At 40.6% G+C, this 24,558-nt stretch overlaps 1 protein-coding gene across 1 annotated transcript; it reads left to right on the forward strand.

Moving 5' to 3' along the window:
* Positions 1-4,035: 4,035 nt before the first annotated feature.
* Positions 4,036-22,359, forward strand: LOC106608126 (bcl-2-like protein 11). Its single transcript, XM_014205872.3, has 4 exons — positions 4,036-4,365; positions 6,145-6,512; positions 8,213-8,343; positions 19,395-22,359. The coding sequence occupies exons 1-4, from the start codon at positions 4,349-4,351 to the stop codon at positions 19,521-19,523; spliced, it is 645 nt and encodes a 214-aa protein (XP_014061347.1). The 5' UTR covers positions 4,036-4,348; the 3' UTR covers positions 19,524-22,359.
* Positions 22,360-24,558: the final 2,199 nt, after the last annotated feature.

Consider the following 24,558-nt stretch of genomic DNA (forward strand, 5'->3'; position numbering starts at 1 on the left):
TATTATGAGCTGATATATAAGCCTTTTTTTAAACAATTATGCTTGATAATGCCTCACTTCATAAACTGAATTTCTTACTAAGTATTTAGCTGAAAAACATTCAATAAATGTATTACAGCATATAAGGGAATAACATATTTTTCTAGTCTTAAGAAATATGTATTTGTTCACACTGTCTCAGTGATATGTGGGGTTGGCTGGCATTACTCACCCTCTCCACCCCATTAGTTTTAATGAGTTTCTGAATGATCCACAGGTAATTCTTCTCCCATGGAAACCATGGCTGTTAAGTTTACCGTCCTACTGATTGGGAACAATTACATCATAGGCCCTCCTGAGTTTATGATTAATATGACTGTCCACACAACAGCCATGGGGAACTGGTCGGCTAATGAGGGAGGCTGCCTGCACCTATGACAGAGAGACCTGGGGTCAACTGAAATTTGTCAGAATAGCTCATCTCAATGTTTATTGCTATAATTAGGTTTGCCTGTTGCTGTGTAGATACCTTCCTGTTTAGTTGCACAGTCAATACGGATATCTCAGATTGGGTGTTGGTTCCAGCATTTTCTTAGAACAAGAGATTTTGTGTGTCAAAGCAAGAAAGTCAGAGCGATTGTTATTGCAGTTAGGAACACAATATCAGTCGGCACTATTAAGTCCCATTGTAATATTTTCAAACTTGCATAAAGCCCCCAAGGTTGCAAATACACTTCGTTCATAGGCAGTTCAATCTGATGCCAGTCTGAGCCCTGTAAAGATAATGGCAGTGGTGGAAAAAGTACTCAAATCTCATACTTGAGTAAAAGTTAAGATACATGAATAGAAAATGACTCAAGTAAAAGTCACCCAGTAAAATACTTGAGTAAAAGTCTAAAAGTATTTGGTTTTAAATATACTTCAGTATCAAAAGTAAATATAGTTGCTAAAATATACTTAAGTATCAAAAGTAAAAGTACGAATCATTTAAAATTTCTTAAATTAATACCCCTTTCCAGCTTTATGCAAGTCAACAATTCTTAATCTTATGTCTTCTGAGATCTCTTTTGTTCGAGGCATGGTTCACATCAGGCAATGCTTCTTGTGAATTTTGTGAGTGTTTTTTATAGGGCAAGGCAGCTCTAACCAACATCTCCAATCTCGTCTCATTGATTGGACTCCAGGTTAGCTGACTCCTGACTCCAATTAGCTTTTGGAGAAGTCATTAGCCTAGGGGTTCACATACTTTTTCAAACCTACACTGTGAATTTTTAAATTATGTATTCAATATAGACAAGAAAAACACAATCATTTCTGTGTTATTAGTTTAAGCACACTATTTTTGCCTATTGTTGTGACTTGGATGAAGATCAGATCAAATTTTATGACCAATTTATTCAGAAATCCAGGTAATTCCAAAGGGTTCACATACGTTTTCTTGCCACTGTGGCTCCTTAAGTCAGTCTGGACTTTGTCTGCTGCTCCTGGAACACTTACTGTAGATCCTCAGTGGAATAAAACACCTGCCATCTGTCTGCCCAGAGTTGTCTGTATCTGAATGTACCGCCAATTCATGATGGCCAATTAGAAGATTGTACAGAACTTTGCCTTGAAGGTCATCACAAATCAGATCAGATTAATTTGCTATCTTTGTCTATACCCTGTCCTTCAATGTTAAACATTTCAAGACATAACCTCCATTATAAAAAAACAAAAATTCAGCCATTGACTCACTTACAAGGCTATTCATACCAGTCTTCTCCATTACCATTTTCCCACAGTCTCGTTCATTGATTGCATTGATTTATGCAAATGTGGTGTCTCTGACTCCTGTTGTGTTTGTCCTCCAGCTGTTGCAGCTGTGTAGATCAGTGAAGGATATGAGGCCCTGAAAATGGAGTCTGACTTCAATGTTCCCTCCTGCTGCATCTTTTTTTAATTCATTTTTTATTTAACCTTAATTTAACTTGGCAAGTCAGTTAAGAACAAATTCTTATTTACAATGATGGGCCTACCCCGGCCAAACCCAGACAAAGCTTGGCCAATTGTGCGCCACCCTATGGGACTCCCAATCACAGTCGGTTGTGATACAGCCTGGATTCGAACCAGTGTGTCTGTAGTGACGCCTCTAGCACTGAGATGCAGTGCCTTAGACCACCGCTGCGCCACTCGGGAGCACCAGGTCCCCATTGCTGGGGTGGCCACCCCTCGGGCTGAGTGGGCCTTCTATTCCCCCCAGAGTACCCCATCAGAGCCTCCATGTTATGAGCCCCACTGTGCAGTATGCTGGGGCCGATCTCAGTGTATCAGCTCACACCAGCTCACTGCTTGACTCATCACATAGTTCTCAGTGAAAAGCCATGAGCTACGTTCCAATGTCCATACTAGCATACCACTAAGAATAATGCAACATATTGGGCATGCATTCTAAGTCGCGTAGTGTGGATATTAGAACACAGAGCCCATGGTATTTTGCCTAATCTGTACCAGGTTTGCAGACTACAGGCCCAGGTGTTGTCTACACTCAGTGTTGCTTAATGAATATGCTAATTTTGTTTATACAAAAAAAAAAAGCTCTGAAATTAAATGTATTCATGATAGTAGTGCAACAGAACTACATTTTAACAACAAGTCTTAAGACTAATGTAATCTAACATTTGTAATTAGTTTCCCTCATGAGCTGAGACCTAGCCTTGGCCTGAGACAGTGCACCAGACCATAGGTGAATGGAAGCAGACTGTCTCAGTAGACACATGGACTGCACTGCTAACAGCATGTGGTAGCTTCACAAAGTGGACCAGTGAGCTATGTGCAGTCACCCAACAAATACAATCGCCAGTATATACAGAGACCCACTGGGCACACACTGGTTGAATCAAAGAGGTTTACACGGAATTTCACTAAAATGACGTTGAACCAACGTGGAATAGACATTGAATTGACGTCTCTGCCCAGTGGGGGACACACTTTTACTGTGAATCTCTCTGCCAGCCACTTTCTCCCATCAAGACCGAATAGGCCATTATGCCAGCTTTTTGATTCAGCGAGATACAAAAATTGTAACCACACAAGATATGTTTAGAATATATTTTATTAATATGAGCAAAGTCATAGAAAATGGTTTGTGACAGAATACATGTGGGAAATGTAGTACTTTATATCCCTCAATTCACTGATCAGATGTCTGCATTACATGTAGGCCTATAATGTTGATCGACTCTTAATAAACAAACATTGTTTGCGCTTGCATAGAAACTTAAACTTTTCCATGACAGTGAAATCCGTTTTGTACTGTATCTTTGTCATAATCTGACGATCAATTATCAATGCTCTTAATAAATGTACTGTATAGTATATCTTGTTTCCTTCATGTTTTCCCTTTATAATTGTGTGATAGACTTGCAGTCAACAGTTGAACCAAGGAGAAGTTAAAGTTGTCTGCTCATACATTATTCACAAAGATAAATTCCATGCTGTGTTTTAATTGGTTGCGAACCATTTATATAATAGTGTTATATTGTGCAAATGATCAACACATGGATGATTGTGAGAAGGTGCAGCTGACTTTTTAACACTGTCTTTTGATATAGCCTTTCTTCTAACTGAGAATGTGTGGGGAAAAGTGTGATGAACCAATGCAATAAATAGTTTAGGGGCTCAAATATGTGTACTAAATGACTCTAGAAAAAGCCCATTGTTAAAGTAGATCATCTATAAAACAATGTTTAACTGAAATGTATTATCATCTACTGGAGGTTGTTATTTTAATAGAAAAATATCCTCCTCATAATTTCTCTGACACAACTGAAATGTTGCTAGGTATAGGATCTTGATAGCTGAAGTTGCCCCTCTGAATTTGGTAGGCTGGTGTACTACTACTACAGTATTGTAAACGGTTCGCCTACAGAGAGAGAGGGGGGAGAGAGAGGTTTATCTGGACTCTTGAAGGGATGCTTTGAAACGAGGCTTAGATCCCACCCAGTGAAAGAGTAGGCGGGTCAGAGGCGGAGGATGGCACACAGGCGTCATCCCACTCTCGACTCAGACCAGAGGCTTGAACTTTTTATATCAATCGCGAGTGAACTGCTACAGCAAGGAAGTATCCTCAGCTGAGCTGATATCCACACCGGAGACAAAAGAGTCGAACGCTTTTCCCCCTCCTTCAAGCAACGTATATTTTGTAGGGGATCTGTTTTTACAAGGCGGAACCACTATTCTTTCGATGCTGACATCGTAGTTTTCTGATCAAAAAGGCACTGGGCTCTAAACTTTTGCGTTTTACGCGTATGTAAGAAGTTCAAAACCGTATTTTCAGATATTTTACCGTTATTAACAACTGTTATGTCGCGCTACTGAAACGGTTTAGGACATGTCCGATTCGTCCAGGTGAGTGCAAAATAAACATGAGGAAATAGCATGCTTTGATGTTTTTGATAGCTATAATTTCAGAAGACTAAGAATAAACAATATAACAGAAAATCGCACCGCCGCTCTCCCAACTTGGACTTCACTAACCAACATAGGCCTAATTAATCGTTTTTAGATCATTATGCAGTCTGGTGTAAATGCATTTATTTTGTAGGCTACCATATCAAATAGGCTATTCATGTGTTTACGTAATGAAACAAAAGTGTTGTATTCGGCTCACAGCGTACGCCTAGACGCGTGCGATGTAACATTAATTGGAGAAACTTCTTGTTTTGATTAAGTCCCTCCTGTGTCTGCACAACGGTTTAGCGTGGGCGAGTTATGTTTTAACAGATGTCCGTCGTTCCTGATTATCTTTAGTAGCCTATTATTTCCATTATAGAAAAGCTTGAAACACTAGCCTACGCATTCCCACTGGGCACACACTGGTTGGAACAACGTTATTTCCACATAATTTCAATGATATGACAGTGAACCAACGTGGAATATAAATTGAATTGACGGCTGTGCCTAGTGTGATTGGTATTGAATATAATAAAAATACCATATATATACTTTTTCCCCCACGACTGCCTGGATTTAGCCTATGTTGTGTAGCCCTGTTGGTTACAATGCGATGTTGTCTATAATATGCCTATAGGGCAGTTTTGGGGGGATAGGAATGACAGAAATGCAGGCACCTGATTGTTTTGTTTTCTTTTGTTTTCCACATGAACCTTTCTTCGCTCTTCTCAGTCTATCCAGCAGTAAATGTGCTACCTGTTGAAGTTGCACGACAATGGGGCTCCTGTTCTCGGGTGATTCAGTGAAGGCGAGGGACCGAATTGTGTTTCCAATTTCAAGACAAAGTAAAAAGAGATAGGCTACTACTGCAACCTGTGGGTGGCGATAATGGACCAGTTGGCCGCTAGCCTATGATTTTGGATGCCGTTTATTCGCCCGTCAGTCACAGAGGCATTAATCCAATCAGGTCTGCTTTCAACACATGTTGGTAGAATGTGTGCCGAGTCTGCCGACACTCAAGCAACAAATTGCGTGACTCTATTGTTCGTCGTCTGACTGCGTTTTCGTTGTCTCTCAAATATGGCTTTCGATTTAACTCTGAATTTATTTGATATGAGTAAGTATTTATGATATAATAGGCTACTGAAAGTATTATGAAGTATTATAGTATTATAAAGCCGACAGGTAGACTATAGGCCTAATAGAGAAAGAATGTGCGCTGCCTGCGATCCGTCATGCGCAAGAGATCCTCCATGCGTAATTTGGAACCAATTCGAGTATGCAATACATTTTTCCAAGTAACGATCAGATTAATTTCGAAAACAAGACTATAACTAGATTTGTCTTGGGGATGCACACTATGCTATTCACAACTTTCATTTCAGATAGAATAAGTTAACTTGGCTTGGAGATGGGGTTGTGACGCAGTTACTACGGCTCGTAACTTCATGCCAACTGTTTCCCCCTGCTAAAAATGCTGGAATCAGCACTTCTGTCCAAACAAATAATGGATATAGGCCTACGTAGAGAGGAAGAAATAACAGCCGAGTCAACAACTTGACTCGACCCGGCGGGATATTTAGTCATGCGCGCTCTGTTTTATTAGCCTACACATTCTATAAAGTATGACTGTTTAGACTTTGAGTCCACAAGAGCAAATCTCCAACAAATAATAACATTGCACCGACTAAATAATAAAAATAGCCTAACTCTGATACTTGATCTATCCTACAGACAACAAAATCAGTCCAATGGCTCGACCATCCTAATTGAGAGAGGGAAATACGGAGAATTGAATCCCGGTGGCGGAGCAGCCTCCGGTGCCGAACCGACTGACAACCCCCAGTTCAGCGAAAGGGACCAGCAGTCACGGGGAGGAATAATGATGCCGAATAGTCTGCTTGGTTTCCAGTCGAGGTCGCCGTTGTTCAGAACACTGTCCAGGTCATCCAGTGGATATTTTTCGTTCGACAGCGATTCTATTCCAAGCTCCCCGGTATTGAAAGATAACAAGTCGACACAGACTCCGAGCCCATCTAGCCAAGTCATGACTCACGCACTGCAGCGCATGTCTCAAGCACAGGAGACCAATCGAGATTATGGTAAGGCACACCCTTACTTGTGTCGCACAAATAAATGTTGTTACTCACTATCCAGCCCGCGTTGGGCAGCTGCATGCCATGGCGTACATGATAAATCCTTGACGCGCAAATAATGATATGTGCCATGCCCCTGTGTCAATCGGAAGGTGCACTTTGTTTTGAACTCTTAACACACACCAGTTGACGACATTCTCAGTCTTCCAACGTATTAAGGACCATTGGTTTTGTAGCGTGTTCACTGATATGGGGGGAGGATTGGGGGCTATTACGCACGGCTGCGTCTTCGTTTATTGCATGCTATTGTTCCTTGGGCGGTTTGTAATGTCTATTGTTATATTTACTTCAGTATCGTAGTCTTTACCATATCTGCATGTGTCCAGCCAACATAATTACGTGACCATGAGCCAACAGTTGGATTCATCCTCAGCAGGAAGTTTCTAAAGAACAGTATCTGCCCTCTGTTTACTGAGTTGTGTCATAAGCCACCAAGGATCCACCTGGGCTCAGACAGGGTGTGTGTGTGCACGTCATAGCAAAACATGCGCGTGCATATGAGTGTTAAAGGCACCTGTACGTGCACACAGATTTACGCTCAACCTCAATAACATTCCCTGACAAAGCTAATGGTCATATAAGACAAGTTAAAGGAAATACACGGACAAACAGGCACAGTGCATAATAGATGTGATTGAGCAGCCTGATTCATTTGTGTCCTTTTATTTGCACTCGCTACAAACATGTAGCGAGTTTGAGTATAAGCCAGTCAAAATAGACCTCTGTGTCTTTTGTCAGCAGCAGACAAGGATTCCTCTCCTTTCATTCTCTTTAGGAGCCGGATGATATAAGGGACAGATAAATCTCTATCTGTAGTGTTTCTCCACATCTCTAATCCCAGAGGCCACTCTTAATGGGGTAGAGAACAACAACTGTTCTATCTCTGATCTTGGGAAGTTAGTGAACTGGCTCCAACTCAAATCCATTTCTTTAGATAAAGTCTGAATAGTATGTTTGTGGAGAATAACAGATGTTCTCCAGTTTTATTTCTACCGTATGTCTGTTCTTGCCTGAGGGAGACAGACACTGTGGAGGAATTATTTTCTGACTATCAGATATGAGTTATCCTAGCGCACATGTAGAACACCACAGCTGTGGTTTTATATCTTCTCAGGCATAATGCTTTTGGTGACCTAAATGGCATTTTGATTTTGACAACTTTACTTGAGGATTCTTGACAAATATCCTTTATAACTCAGTCATAAGGTTGTCATAATATAACAGAATGCCACATTTCATAATACCAGTCCTACACTTATCTTGGGAAATGTTGACATGATGCATGTCATGAATTGTCACTGTGCTGTGTTATTGTTATGTCTCTTTTATGACAGTGTTATAACAACATTATACCAGGCCACTTGCAGTAAAGTAAGTAAAGTGTTTCCACATTAACATAGGGTTCCACTGATATTACAGGGCCCCTGAGGGATATGAGAAATATTAGACATATGTTTCATGACACCTGTGAGTCATAGAAAGAGATCAGAACACATTCATATTGACAACTTAACCACACTATAGGAACCACTTGGCATGTCTGTGAAGTGTCATACTGGCCTTTTCTTAGTAATGCTGTAGCTTGGTCTTTGTTACTAGATTGTGTTCCAATGAGTTCTGACAGCCATTTGCTCTTTGTCCACCAGACGCGTGGCCCAACCCCCTCCACCCCTATAGACCACGGCCACCGCCAACTGCAGGGGACATGTGGCCAGAGACACTGATCGGTCAGGAGCTTCAGCGCATTGGAGATGAGTTTAACGATCTCGTCATGCATGTGAGTAGGTACACCACACCAGCACTGAGTCTTGTAACCTACTACTGTATATACACATACAGGTTTGGAGGAGCCACAGATAAGTGATGATGAGGATGATAATGCCCCATATATCCAGAAGATGCATCATTTTGGGGGTGTTAGCATTTAATTAAAGGACCCTCTTCAGGGAATGGGTAGCTTCAATATCCAGGGGGTACAAATATGCTACATAGGCACTGCAAAAATTATTATATCATGGTCTTGATAATCACAGGTGTCACTGCAGGGCAGGGGAAAGTTAATCTTCCCATTAGATATTGTCAATAATTTAAGTGTTGTCTCAGAGCTGCTGCCAAAGTCATGGCAGCACTGGTGAACAAAATGCCTGTGCTGCCATATGTTTTTTTTCTTCTCTTGCTACTTGCACAGTACATTTCTGGAGGTTGCATCACCTTATTTACAAACCATATCAAGGACTGCACTGTATCAAATGGAGCTGATAAAGTGCTCAGCTTAACATGTGCCATTCTAAATTATTTCACACTTCCATACTTTCTTTGTGTCCTTGACCTAGCATAGACACATTCTGTGCTGTAATTTCTTATGTACTGAGTGCTCTCCGGTTTGATAACATTATTTATAATAGATACAGGACAGATCCAATAGCCACATTGAAATTGTGGTGCATAGTGCAGAAGGCAAGATAAAGGGAAATCTGTGAACCTGCTATTGCAACATTGTACAGTAGCTTGTATGTGAGCATGGCGATTAATCAGCCAGCTGTTCATCTACAGTATATTGTCATGTCTTTGTACCTTAAACAATATCTGTGAGTTGGTGATTCATCTTATCCTGGGTTATCAGTTTCCTGGTTCATTTTGTAACTCTTACACTTCAACACTAATACTCAAGGCTTGTTGTGTTCATTTTTGGAGAAAATATTTTGTTTACACTCTATGGAGTTTTCTCCCATGTTCCTTTCTTGTCACTCTCCATCTGAGCAGACTTGAATTGGCTGAAATGAAATACGTTTTTCTTGCCCGCTCATAACACCGGGATTTTCTTGTCGTGGACATTGTGTATCTTTGCATCTGAGAATGTTATGATGCGTTTTCTTCATCACCATCCCCAAGAGTCACTGCCTGGTACCCATAAAGGCGGACAGTTTGTCTGTATAACCAAAAAGATTAACTGAAGACACATACTTTTCTTTCAAATGAGTGTGTGAGGATTTGCCGTGAGGTAAATGTTGTGTTACTAATGGCCTCTGAATGTCTGAGGAGAAATAAATATTTTATACACCTTTCAACAAATGAGGCTGTGATTCAGACTTAACACACATTGTAGAACAGAACAGGCTTGTTTGTGTGTGTGTGGTACTGTATTGGCTAGAGGGAGGTGTATGTATTTTGAGAACAATGAGCCCAATAAAAAGCAGAACATGTTGTGTTCTATGTTCCGTGTTTTGGTCTCAGGTGTTTGGTTGATATCAGAGTGAGGAATTCTGCAAGACTGTCTCTGTCTAGAATCTAGAGCTGTCTCATATGTGACCGACCGCCTTGATTCGGTCTTATGTAGCAAAATTTGAAATTGTGTTTTTTACGTTGGATAAAAGCAGAGACACAGAGCTACAAGATGGTATATCATACACTGCATTTGAGGAACAACGGGAAAATAATTCTGCTTTGAAAGTTAATGAACTTGAAACCTCACTTTTGAGAAAATGGTGTTTGAATATTTTGTTATCTACTGGAGAGCTCTTCTTTGTCTGCACCCATTCAGCATCGTTCACACCCTCTTAAGCTTTAGCCCCCACCCAAACTCTGACCATTTTACTCACCCTAGCAGAGCTGGTTATGCTGTTTTCATGTTATCCAGAGCGTTGGTGACTGTAACTGTGCTGCTGGCAACAATTTAATTACGTTTTTTTACAGACGTTTACTGACATCGGCCATATTCAATGGGTTTTGAGCGTTCGGTAATTCATCAGTTATTCTGCGCTCTGGCACACTCAGACAAGAGTGTAGATGGCCAGACTGAATTTATGAACGCATCTGAAATGGTTACTTGCATAGTGGAGTCTTGTTAAGAGATGTTGTTAGCTAGCTAACTAAACAATGAACCACAATCCCAACTCATGACGTTACTAGCCTGCATGAATCTGCAGGTAACTAACCAACCAGGTTCAATGTTAGCTAGCTAACATTAGGTTATAACTAGCCAAGAAAAGTATTCTGAGGTACGAATAATAAGATCATACACGTAATGTTAGCTAACGAGCCAGTCAACTAATGTTAGCTAGCTAGCTAACAGTACACTTTAACTTCAAATGAAAATACTTTATGTCAAAATTAGACATGTGTAATATCTGAAAATGTAGCTCGCTAGACAATCTTAACTGTGGTCTGAAATCGGAGTAGATAGCCAGAGCGAATTTACCAGATAAAGTTACATCTATCAACAGTTCTTGCAATGACATTCTATTGAAATGTATACTTGCATAGTGGAGTATTTTGTTAAGACATGTAGCTAGCTAGCTTGCTAAACAATGAACCATAATTCCAACTCATGACGTTACTAACCTGCATGAATCTGCAGGTAACTAACCAACCAGGTTCAATGTTAGCTAACAGTACACTTTAACTTGAAATGAAAATTCTTTATGTCAAAATTAGAAATGTGTTATATCTGAAAATGTAGCTAGCTAGACTATCTTACCCGTAGACATCATAGATGTCACGGATGCCATGGTTTCCCTTAGTTTGAAGTTGTAATCCGGAGACAGGTGTTTTCTCCATCTCCTTAGCTATCATACTCAAATGCCCCTAATGCAGTTTTACTACGCAATATATTTTTTAAAAAGCAGCGTTAGACAGGATTACCTACACATACAGACCAGCTCAAATAGACAGAAGCATGCTATATGGCAAACCAATCCAAATTCATCTCTCGGCATGTCCAGCCCAGTCATTATCTCAGTTAATCATGGCTAGCGGGAAGGTTGCTGGCTTTTTCTGTGGCTAAACCAACTAAGCTCATAATTTAACAATTTTATGCATATTTACAGATGGCATACAAGTTTGATATTAAGGCTCACATGTTCGAGAAGGTATTTCTTCCAAAAAACTCATTTTGATTAAAACCTTTTTTGTACGTTCAAATGGCTCTCCTGTGAAGTAGTGACCCGCAACATAGGCCTAGTTTCCTGAAACGGGTCACATATGTCTCCTATCTGTCTCAAATGTCTATTAAATAACTACACTGCCTTCGGAAAGTATTCAGATCCCTTGACTTTTTCCACATTTTGTTAGGTTACAGCCTTATTCTAAAATTGATAAGGGAAAAAAACTATTGAATCAAACTACACACAATACCCCATAATGACAAAGCAAAAACAGGTTTTTAGAAATTGTTGCAAATTTATGAAAAATCTAAAAATGAAATATCACAGACCCTTTACTCAGTACTTTTTTGAAGCACCTTTGGCAGCGATTTCAGCCTCGAGTCTTCTTGGGTATGACTCGACAAGCTTAGCATTTTTATTTGGGGAGTATTCTCCCATTGTTCTCTGCAGATCCTCTCAAGCTCTGTCAGGTTGGATGGGGAGCGTTGCTGCACAACTATTTTCAGGTCTTCTGAGATCTTTGATCGGGTTCAGGTCTGGGCTCTGGCTGGGCCACTCAAGGACATTCAAAGACTTGTCCCGAAGCCACTCCTTCATTGCCTTGGCTGTGTGCTTAGGGTCGTTGTCCTGTTGGAAGGTGAACCTTCGCCCCAGTCTGAGGTCCTGAGCGCTCTGGAGTAGGTTGTCATCAAGATCTCTCTGTACTTTGCTCCATTCATCTTGGCCTCGATCCTGACTAGTCTCCCAGTACCTGCCTCTGGAAAACATCCCCACAGCATGATGCTGCCACCACCATGTTTCACCGTAGGGATGGTGCTGACGTGAGTGACTTTCCTCCTGACGTGACGCTTGGCCAAGAGTTCAATCTTGGTTTCCCCAGATCGGAGAATCTTGTTTCCCATGGTCAGAGAGTCTTTAGGTGCCTTTTGGCCACTCGACCATAAAGGCCTGATTGGTGGAGTGCTGCAGAGATGGTTGTCCTTCTAGAAGGTTCTCCCATCTCCATAGAGGAACTCGAGAGCTCTGTCAGAGTGACCAGCAGGTTCTTGGTCACCTCCCTGACCAAGGCCCTTCTCCCCTGATTGCTCAGTTTGGCCGGGTGGCCAGCTCTAGGAAGAGTCTTGGTGGTTCCAAACTTCTTCAATTTAAGATTGATGGAGGCCACTGCGTTCTTGGTGACCTTCAATGCAGCAGAATCTTTTTGGTACACTTCCCCAGATCTGTGCCTTGACACAATCCTGTCACGGAGCTCTACGGACAATTCTTTTGACCTCATGGCTTGGTTTTTGCTCTGACATGCACTGTCAACTGTGGGAGCTTATATAGACAGGTGTGTGCCTTTCCAAATCATGTCCAATCAATTGAATTTACCAGAGGTGGGCTCCAATCAAGTTGTAGAAACATTTCAAGGATGATCAATGGAAACAGGATGCACCTGACCTCAATTTAGGGTCTAAATACTTATGTAAATAAGGTATTTCTGTTTATTTTCTAAAAACCTGTTTTCACTTTGTTGTTATGGGGTATTGTGTGTAGATTGCTGAGGATTTTATTTCTTTAATCCATTTTGGAATACAGCTGTAACGTAACAAAATATGGAAAAGTCAAGGGGTCTGAATATTTTCTGAAGGAACTCTATATACAGGTTATTACATTGTGTGTTACTGACAAATGCAGGTGTTTCATCTGGCTTTATGTATACGTTTTCAACTGCCCATAACTGTCATAATGCTTGTATCTGGATCAGAGGTAGTATCTCCTGGCTAGTGAGTTATTTCCTTGTAAACAAAGCGTTTGTGTGTTTTCAGGTGTCACCTAAGGTGAATAGAAACAACTCCTGTGCAGTATGTTCACTGATCTGCATATCTGTCATTTGTCAGACTTCCCAGTCCTCACTTCGGATTGTCTCCATGGCCTCTGGCCACCCATGCAACTGACCACTGACCTACATTACTCTCAGGATGACCTGATTTTGTTTTGCTATCACACACACACACACACACACACACACACACACACACACACACACACACACACACACACACACACACACACACACACACACACAAACTCAGACACACACACACCCCTCCTTCTCTGCCTAATAGCCATTATGGAAAATACTCTGGCTGTCTGAGTGCGCAATCAAGATCAAGTTTTGGGGTTAGAGAGCTCAGAGGAGGAAGGGTCAGGTTATAGTGACTGGGCAGATGGTTAGTGAGTGAGTGGTTGTGTTTCAGCATGGCAGGGCTACGTGACTGCTCAGCTTCATTATTCCTACCCTGTGGTTAAGGCTCTCAGAGAGCCCACTGTGGTCTCTAATTATGCACAGGTCCGCCTTTACAGGCCTCATTCACCCAGCACCATGGAGACCCACTCAGTCCAGCCACGGCCTGGCCCTCCGGACCTGCTCTTTGACCGGCTCTTTCTCCCAGGGTCAGTTTGGACCCAGGGCTCCAGCGGTTGTCATGCTTTGTGAGAGGCACTGGAAAGATCTTCTAAGTGGAGTTGGTCCACTGTTAAGTCTTTGAGTGTGTTGTGGGTTTGGGTGTCTCCATACTCTCTTCATCTGGTTCTGCGTTGCTTGCGTGTGTGTTTAGTGGTGGCAATGCTGTGAAGTTAACTTTGCATGTGAAGGTGCTCTGTCCTGTACTGAAAAAGGAGGCCTTTAATTCAGGGCACTCCTCTGATACTTTGAGCATTTAACTGAACCTTCCCAGACTGACAGATGTGCAGGGTTTTCATTTTTGGGTACTATTCCATCAGTTCCATTGCACCAGGCCTGCTCAATAAAGTGCAGCTAAAATATTTGAAAGAAATCCAAGTACTATTTGAGCCCAGTTCTGGTGAGACGTCTCTCCAGTGGTAGATATGGCAGATAGTAGCGTGAAGCAAAAGGACAAGCACCCAGCTAATGCAAAGCAGATGTCTGGCCACAGAAACATGTTGTATTCTAAGAGAACTAATGTCTGCATTTTGCCACCCAAATTATCTGAGCATTTACATGGCAGCTGACTTATTTTTTGAGTTTCTATTCTGTTTTTAAATGGGGTTTGTTACTCAGGGATTTTCCTTATAAAGTGGTGACATCCCACCTTATATGTGATGCAAGGTTATTTTGGCTTAGGACCAGCAGTCTTTCTCTTGTAGAAAGAGGGAGAGAGAAGATTGTCTGTTTGGAAACTATTTTAAGCAGCTGTGTAATACCTTGTTTTGATCAAATAAAAGCACAAGCTGAGTAGCATTGAGTGTTTCAGTGACAACTTTGTTTTTCCTCAGGCAGCAATTGCAGGCAGACATCTGCGAACGTATTAGCGAGTCACTTTAATTTCATGTTGTCTATTCCAAATTCTGTCTGCTCTCCCAATTTGGTCGAATTGTTTTTCAGTGTTCTTCTGGTCTTGTAAGTCATGGCTTCTTTGTTTTGCTTGCATGTGGTGCAGCATTCTGCGTTCTCTCACACCAGATCAATTGTCAGAGAGAGATTAGTCAGTCTGTGTGTGATGCCGGCATGCCACAACACATTTTGGGCACAGAAACAGCTGAATACTCAGGCTCTGATCCATTATACTTGAGACATGGTTTAAGTGTTAATGGTTTGCAACATTGTACCAATTTGCTGGTTATGGGTGTAAAACGTTCAGTGTGTGTATTTAGTGAATTTGGGTATTAACATTATTCCTAAAGGGAAAGAGAAATTGATCCAACTTTTAAGCAAACAAAAACATGATTCTTAAAAGGAAAAAGGGAATTTGATCCCATTTTAAGGAAACTAACAAGTACAATACACACTAACTCCATTTCAGCTAAGTGTGAAATAGCGAAAGTCTTTGAAAGTAATATTGGAATAGGTTTTCTACTGTACCCTCCCCCCGGCTAATAACATATTATTAAAGGGATCATTCACCTGTTGATTTGCCTTATGCCAACCTCTCATGTTGCATGCATCGGGGTGTGAAGTGGCATGTGATTACATACTGTGTGTACTATATAATGCCATACAAAATGCAACATGTAGTCATGATACTATAATACACACCAGAGAACTTTTACCCTCAGCCTCAATGGCCAAATCTCAGCATACAAGTCTATGTGTTTACACTGTGTTGAAACCACTGCCTGGAATGGCAGCATGTGTTTAATTTGTAGAGCTTACAGTAAGTATAGAAGTCATTCCTCTTTCCATCTCATTCCATTAAAATCTCTTTACCATAGGAACATACACTATTTGTTTCACACATTGTTAAATAGTCCTAAACTTCGAATGAGGATATGTTCAAATCAAACAACCTTTCAACAGCTTGTTTTAAGTTATTGTTAAGTCTTTCAGAACCATCATTTACATCTAGCCAAACCTTCGATCTGTCAATTCTGTAATGAACTCATCATGTTTGGCCTGAATGAGAATGGGGTCTTACAAGGTTGCCAGTCCTGCTCTAAGTCTATCTCACAGAGTAGTTAATGCACCTCAATTTAAGTTCACTTCCTCATCACCTGTTTCCTCAGACACTATTCACAGTCACTCCAGGTTTCTGTGGTTCTTGGCATGACTCATTTAGCATAAAACCAAGCATTGATATTCCTCTTGCATTTGTTGCTAAAATCCTTTTGTTGAGAGCAGAATACCTGAGGCACAGGGCTGGTTTATAATGTCTGCCCTGTATGGTTACCTGCCAAGCTGCTCTGAATCCACACACCTGCAGTGATTTACTAATGGAGCGATGCCCAAGTCATACTTCAGCACAGTTCCTGTACGAAACAGTTGTTTCTTTCACCTCGAAGCACTAAGGGAAAAGTGTAACTCAGACTTGGTGTTTTGTCTTCATTTTATACTTGTAAAATGAATCACGCTTCCTCCGTCCCCTCTGCCAAAGGGCCACGGGGGAAATGCTCAGCGCTTATCGCAAAAGCCCTGCCAAACTAGTGGCCTCAGGCCAAAGTGCTGGCCTGGCCAAGACAGCCACCTGTTTTCACCTCCACTATGCCAAGTCTGCAGAGGTAATTGTCTGTGAGGGGAGTAGTCCATCCATCCCTCATTATTAGGATACCATGACCTGGCCATGTCCAAGTGCACCACTGAAGACCTAATAGAATGGCTCAATCTCTTCCCTAATCTCTCCATTCACCTCACAGTAAAAATGTCCCTATTTGTGTTTAGTTCATGAAGTGCCCTTTCCATTGGAGCTGAAGTAGCTGCCCTAATATAATGGCCTTTATGACTGCTGCTGCATTGTATTGCTCATTAAGAGATATGACTCATGTCGTAAACCTGGTATGTTGGGGTTCTCTTCAGCCCAAGGCTGTAGGACTAGTGTGGTCGTTTGCAGGGCCTCTGACCAACATTGCAATGTTGACACAAAGAGCAGAACATTAACCCTCAATTGAGACGGTAAATACAGTTAACATGGTTGCTCATTTAACCTCTCTGGGCTCGGTGGGACGAAATCGTCCCACCTACGCAACAGCCAGTGTAATCCCGTGGCGTGATATTCAAATACCTTAGAAATGCTATTACTTCAATTTCTCAAACATATGACTATTTTACACCATTTTAAAGACAAGACTCTCGTTAATCTAACCACACTGTCCGATTTCAAAAAGGCTTTACAACAAAAGCAAAACATTAGATTATGTCAGCAGAGTACCCAGCCAGAAATAATCAGACACCCATTTTTCAAGCTAGCATATAATGTCACATAAACCCAAACCACAGCTAAATGCAGCACTAACCTTTGATGATCTTCATCAGATGACAATCCTAGGACATTATGTTATACAATACATGCATGTTTTGTTCAATCAAGTTCATATTTATATCAAAAAACAGCTTTTTACATTAGCATGTGACGTTCAGAACTAGCAAACTTCCGGTGAATTTACTCAATTACTCACGATAAACGTTCACAAAAAACATATCAATTATTTTAAGAATTATAGATACAGAACTCCTTTATGCACTCGCTATGTCCGATTTTTAAAATAGCTTTTCGGTGAAAGCACATTTTGCAATATTCTGAGTCGATAGCCCGGCATCACAGGGCTAGCTATTTAGACACCCACCAAGTTTAGCCCTCACCAAAGTCAGATTTACTATAAGAAAAATGTTACCTTTGCTGTTCTTCGTCAGAATGCACTCCCAGGACTTCTACTTCAATAACAAATGTTGGTTTGGTTCAAAATAATCCATAGTTATATCCAAATAGCGGCGTTTTGTTCGTGCGTTCAAGACACTATCCGAAAGGGTTATGAAGGGATACGCGCCCGACGCGTTTCGTGACAAAAAATTCTAAATATTCCATTACCGTACTTCGAAGCATGTCAACCGCTGTTTAAAATCAATTTTTATGCCATTTTTCTCGTAAAAAAGCGATAATATTCCGACCGGGAAACCGTGTTTTAGTACAAAGAGAGAGAAAATAAAAACATGGGGTCGCCTCGTGCACGCGCCTCAGTCTCATTGTCCTCTGATAGACCACTTACCAAAGGCGCTAATGTTTTTCAGCCAGGGGCTGCAAAGACGTCATTCAGCTTTTTCCCGGGTTCTGAGAGCCTATGGGAGCCGTAGGAAGTGTCACGTTACAGCAAAGATCCTAAGTTTTCAATAAAAAGAGTCAAGAAGCCCAAGGAATGGTCAGAGAGGGCACTTCCTGTACAGAATCTTCTCAGGTTTTTGCCTGCCATATGAGTTCTGTTATACTCACAGACACCATTCAAACATTTTTAGAAACTTTAGGATGTTTTCTATCCAAAGCCAATAATTATATGCATATTCTAGTTTCTGGGCAGTAGTAATAACCAGATTAAATAGGGTACGTTTTTTATCCGGCCGTGTAAATACTGCCCCCTAGCCCTAACAGGTTAAATAAAATCAAATTGTATTTGTCACATGCTTGGTAAACAACAGGTGTACACTAACAGTGAAATACTTACTTATGGGCCCTTCACAACAATGCAGAGAGAAAAATATAAAAATAATTGAAAGATAATAATACGAGGAATAAATGCACAATGAGTAATGATAACTTGGCTATAGACATGGGGTAACAGTACCGAGTCGATGTGCAGAGGTATGAGTTAATTGAGGTAGATATGTACATATAGGTAGGGGTAAAGTGACTAGGTAACAGGATAGATAATAAGCAGTGGCAGCAGCATACGTGATGAGTGAAAAGAGTTAGTGCAAAAAGGGTCAATGCAGATAGTCCGTGTAGTTATTTGGTTAATTAGCAGTTTTATGGCTTGGGGGTTGAAGCTGTTCAGGGTCCTGTTGGTTCCAGACTTTAATGCTCAATTGTGCTTCTATAATTCAATGCTGTGTACACATCATTACCAAACTCATTCGTATACAAACACATCATGGTACTGTATCACAGGAGCACAAACAAATCATGGTACTGTATCACAGGAGCACAAACACATCATGGTACTGTATCACAGGAGCACAAACACATCATGGTACTGTATCACAGGAGCACAAACAAATCATGGTACTGTATCACAGGAGCACAAACGCATGTAAGAACATTATATGTATTTGTCTGGGCCTCTTGTCTGAGTGTGGAGTGAACCCACTGGTCCTAACACCTGGAGAGGGACCAAGGGTTTGGGTTGAAGTGGACCGGGATGTCAGGAACGAGTTGTGTTGGCCTGATTTCTGTGTTTGTAGGGCTGCATGTACGTGATGAGGAGAATTTACCCCTCATGAAAGGACTGACCACAGTTGAATTCAGCCATGTCCATAGCCAGTATTATCAGCAAACCTCAGCTGTCTGCGTTCCACACACAGCACGGGTCATTATGGTTGTCAGGTGAATGGCATTATTACGCCATGTGTTATGGAAATAATGTTGAATGCTTTATCCTGTATGTTTGTGTATATGTTTAGTGATTATGTATACAGGAGTATGTGTATGTAACAGGGCTCCTTTCGCTGTGTCCTCCACAGCGCCTTGTTGACGGAAACGGTCAGGTTGCCCAGGAAAACCTGCAGCAGATGCACCAAGAGCCCGCCTTCCTACTGTGGATGGGGCTCCTGATTGGACGACTATTACAGATCATCCTGCAGAGAAGATGATGGGCAGACAGAAGCCTCAATCCCATTCCTGCAGCACCCAGCAGACACATACTGTAGCACCTGGGAGAATTCTGTCAAAAGACCCTGTACATATGTGATTATATAAAATGCTACATTTTCAGATTGAAATTCTCCTCCTGCATATGTGGACCTATTCAAATTTGTCTTGATGGTTTTTAACTTTGAATGGCCTCAAGATTCCCTGATCCAGGATAAGTTGGAATAGGGAATTTGTACAGCTTTGGAGAATACTTTCTTTGGGAATTCTACAACAACTGGAATTTTGCACCTATGTTTCTTGCTCAGATTTGGAAAGTTGGCCTAATCAAACCACCAAAGATGGAGTGTCCTGTTGCAGAGCACTCACAGGGATAATGCCATGTGGATAATGCTTTGTGGATGTTACATGTGCCTTGTACAGTTTCTGGCTTTTTTACTAAGCTGTTTTCTTTTTCTTGCAGCTATTTATTTTTCACCTATGTATTTAATTTGTTTGTGAGTTTACTCATGGTCAGATGTGTCAAGTCTGCGCTGTGTCTGGTCCTCATGGCTTCTCACTGTTTCCTTTCCTCATCCAAACATCATCTGCAATTCTAATTTGATGCAACCAGTTCCATGGTCGGTTCCATTGACCCAGACATTTAAATCTTAATATTAAATATTAAATTATTTGTACGCACCATTTTTAAATGTATTTTCTTTCCAAACATATTCAGTACAATAGCAAGGATGTTAGTAATAATTGTAAGAACAACAACAGCTAAAAACAGTGATAGCAAATACAATACCTAAAATAATAATATTTAATTAAATAAAAGTACATGAATTAGGGCAAATAATGTAAGTTCTTGAAACACCTTATTCTGTTGTCTCACTTGTTTAACCCTGCCCCTTTTCAGATGTCAAACATAATTGCTGTTATCATTTAGCATTTAGCTCGGACGGGCTGTTGTCAGGGCTTTCTTAGCCCAGCTGACACTCATGTTGGCCCGGCCAAGTCCTGTGCGGCGCTGCCAGGTCATTAAATGCTCATAGAAGCTTTGCTGGAAGAGAACCAAACTCTGAGCACCAGGGGAGCAGGGCTTTGTCAATGGAGAGCCATGAGCTAACATTTGCCAGAGGAACAGGCAGAGAGAGCCAATGGGTTCAATACAGGTTTTAATGGGTGGGATGACTTGCAGTGCTTGAGAACTTAGGTCGATAGACAGGGATAAAAACCACCCAACAACCTTGAAGGATCTATATTCAAATTCTTTAAAAATTGTTTTAGTTCTGATCTGTGGTAGTATGAATGGGTTTTTTAAGGCCCAGTGCAGTCAAAATCCTGTTTTTCCTGTGTTTTGATGAAAATATCACTTTAAAAGTGTGAAGGAATTTCAGGCAGTATAAGTTAATATATGCCAATAACAAAGAGTTCCAAACCTCTTTGCCAATAACAGTTAGTTTTCAGATGACATACTCAGACCACTCCGACAGTCCTAACAAAATTAATGCTAGAGAAATAGTTTTTTACTAAAAAGCTATTTTTGTTTCTTTTTTACAGTTTAAATGGAAAACTATTACAGTAAGGCACTTGCTTAATTGTTACCCAGAAATTATTTGATATTGAGATAAAAACAGATGCATTGGGCCTTTAACGATAAACAAAAATTTAAGTAGGGTTACTTTGAATGTTACATGCTACCACATTGTGCACCATGGGTTGGTTTGAAATTGTATGTGTCCTCTTGTGTGAGCCAAAGATTGATTACACTGTAATTTTGATGGTTAGATCTTATTGTATAGTACAGTATAGGCGTGGTTCAGTCCAATTGTCTTGGCCACCCTTTTGATTCCATTGCCTCATATTTGTCAGTCTGCCAGTATTTGATTTGAAAATTCATTTCACACCCACAGTTCAATAAATGTTATCCATGAAATGAAATGTTAACAGTATGAAATGTGCTGATAAAAGCCTATCTTTAAAATAACATAGCACTTACAGCTCATTAGAGGTTTTAATTGCCAAACATCTGCCTTTTAGATGTATTTTTTTTTAAACATTTTTTGCTGGCCATGTAGATGAAATGTAAGGTATTAGTTGATGAAATTATTTGCAAACCCAATTTTTATTGAGAAGCGTATCATTCCGTCATGTTTTTCTTTGTACCAAAATTGTCTTTTATATATTGTATGACTGTCTTTTCTTTTTTGGTGTTGTCAAATGAAACCAAAGACCTAATTTCAAAGTTGTGTATCTCAGAAGGGTGTTGTCGAGTGTAGAGGCTTTCCAAGAGAACAACTGAAAGCTGAATTTTCACCTTCTGAAACTGATATGGAAACTTCTCAGACAGTCAGCCAATGGTTCCATGTACTCTAGATATCAATCCATTGAGTGACAGCATAGTCCATACTGTCCATACTTCTTAATGGGTAGAGACCAGACCATAGATAGAAATAGCATTTTTCCCAGACACATACAATAACTTCATTTTGATCCGCAACATTCCCAAGTTAGCAAGAGCCATGAATTTCAACCAGTGTCATCTTGGTGGAGGAAGTACAGGTGTGTCCCTCTTGCACTATGATTACTGTCCCAGAATTCTGTCTGTTCAGGACCCTTTTGCACTGAGCGCAGACAGACATAAACTGATTTATCTGACTCACAGGACCCAGTACATTTGTAGCAAAATGTCAATTTTTTTCAGTTCTTTTTTTTTGCACTGAAATGTTTTAAGGTTGTGATTTAAATTGTGCATAATGCTGTGCCTGTATAAAGCCTTTTTTCATCTTTTTAAAAATGTGTTTCTGGAATCTTCTTTCATTGTTGATTAAACCACATTCTTTTTAATGATAAGTTAGTAAGCCCCTGTCATTGTTCTATAACTAGGACCACTCATATTGCAGTCATAATGGAATTAATCACAGGCAGTTCATAGAAAGTTTGACCAAAGAAAAATGTGTGGCGAAATATCTTTAGTGCAAACTCTCATTAACACATGTCTACATTTTTGTAAGTGTCATACAGTATGTACATTCTCAAAAATGACTATTTGGGTTCAGGTGAAAATAGAAAAGACTATTCATTTGTGTGTCTGTAAAAAGAGGACTTTCTTCCTCTGTGTGGCGGCCACGCTTATCTCTGATCATCTGCAGGACATGGAAAGTACGGTACCTTCCCTAGCTTGGCACAAACAGCCTGAGATAATTATACATCCCATATTCAGCCAGTCAGTGGCTGCTACACTAAGCTCCATGTGACTGTGCACAGTCCAGGGTGAATTCCAGTATCCGTATAGAGAAAACCTTTTATCCACTTAGTGGCAAGGTAAACTATTGAGAGGACAGTACGGTGGGTAGGTATTTATTCAGCCTGAGGTGTAAACATTCGGTTGAAACTTGCGTACGAAATGTAAGATGAGTCAAATGAATCAAGAACGATCTGAACTCCTCTCTATCATACACACACACACTTGAGCATGTGTCTGAATTCGAGCATGATGACCCCACAATATATTTCAGCTAAGTATTATTAAAGTTCAGCTGCTTGGTGAGAGTTTACATGAACTTGAGTTTCACAGCCTAACAGCAGACACACACAGCCATTGTCTTTATCCAAAACAGACTAGCTGACTAATTGAGCTTTGTAGAGATCCAAACTGAGCCCTGAATCCCACCCTCTTCACCACTGACTCAGTGGAATACCCAAAGTGGTGGACTACTACCTGAAGGATCACTGAAGACCCAACTATATCAGCCCTATGATAAATCAAACAAGTGCATAGCACACTTATATACAATACTATTTTATTTCTTATTCAGTTCTTCACTTGCTGGATTCAGTGGTGTACATAGGACATAGCACTGTGTAATCTCTAGGAAGAGCAAATTAATTAGAATCCATTATCTGTTCAGGTCATCCCTCAACACTTTCGGTGTTTCTCTTGTGACAGTGATACTGGCTCAATGGCATATTCTCTTCATTTCACCTCAGGTGGAAGAACTCATAGCACATGGGATTTTGATCTAATACAGAATGAGAATGTCTACAGGATTAGAAATTGAAATGCTAATTCATTGAATTTGAGATTACTAGAAGCCATGCCATTTGTAGTGTATTGGTATAGCACACTGGTGCTATTTCACAGTCATAGGCTTTTAGAGATGGTTGATTTTCAATGACAGCCTCTACAGCTTGAAATGCACAGTGAAAATCCATTCTTTCTGTATCTAATCAGAGTCTGTTTTTACCTCTCTGCGCTAAAGCCAAGAGGCAACGTGCTTAGGATACTGTGGTCAGAGACCCCAGTCAAATCTCTTCCTCTGTTGAGTGCTTTGAAATACTTCATGTGAGACTCATGTTGAACTTAACTTTAGTGTCTTCCCTTTATGCCCCCCCCCTTTTGAAAATGTAATGAATTTTAGAAATGTTGAGTAGTTTCTTTGAGCTCATCACTCGTCCCTTTGATAATCACAAGATTAAACCGTTTTTTTTCTTCTCTCCTTTCTTCTTCAAACGTCAGCAGCTGGAGTTGACCTCCTGAGAGGGGATGTGTGTGTGTGTGTGTGTGTGTGTGTGTGTGTGTGTGTGTGTGTGTGTGTGTGTGTGTGTGTGTGTGTGTGTGTGTGTGTGTGTGTGTGTGTGTGTGTGTGTGTGTGTGTGTGTCCGTGCATACATGAGATTCGTATGGCTCAGACACATAAAAGAAGATCCAACACAGAACAAGGGCATCTTTACCGGTCCTGGTTAATCTAGTGTGAGTTTTTTTCGCTTGTGCATGTGTTTATGTGTTTTCAACTCATCCTCAGTCTAATAATTGTACAGACTGTTCTGGCTAGGCGTTAACCCTCTCTTATTATCTACTCTCTAAGGAATGCTAAGAGGCCATGGCTTCCAATACTCACATAAACAGTGGTGTAAAAAGTACCCAATTGTCGTACTTGACTGAAAGTAAAGATACCTTAATAGAAAATGACTCAAGTAAAAGTGAAAGTCAAAGTTATAAATATACTTAACAAGAGGAATACCTATATACGAATGCTGTTCATTGGCTAT

Source organism: Salmo salar, chromosome 01 (genome assembly GCF_965601325.2).
Source record: "Salmo salar chromosome 01, fSalSal1, whole genome shotgun sequence".
In the NCBI taxonomy this organism is placed as follows: domain Eukaryota; kingdom Metazoa; phylum Chordata; class Actinopteri; order Salmoniformes; family Salmonidae; genus Salmo; species Salmo salar.

What these genes read in the sequence shown, in the direction of transcription:
- LOC106608126 (XM_014205872.3), top strand. An exon ending in GGAGACCAATCGAGATTATG is followed by an intron (nt 6,513 to 8,212) that starts GTAAGGCACACC and finishes TTTGTCCACCAG; the next exon opens with ACGCGTGGCCCAACCCCCTC. An exon ending in TTAACGATCTCGTCATGCAT is followed by an intron (nt 8,344 to 19,394) that starts GTGAGTAGGTAC and finishes TGTCCTCCACAG; the next exon opens with CGCCTTGTTGACGGAAACGG.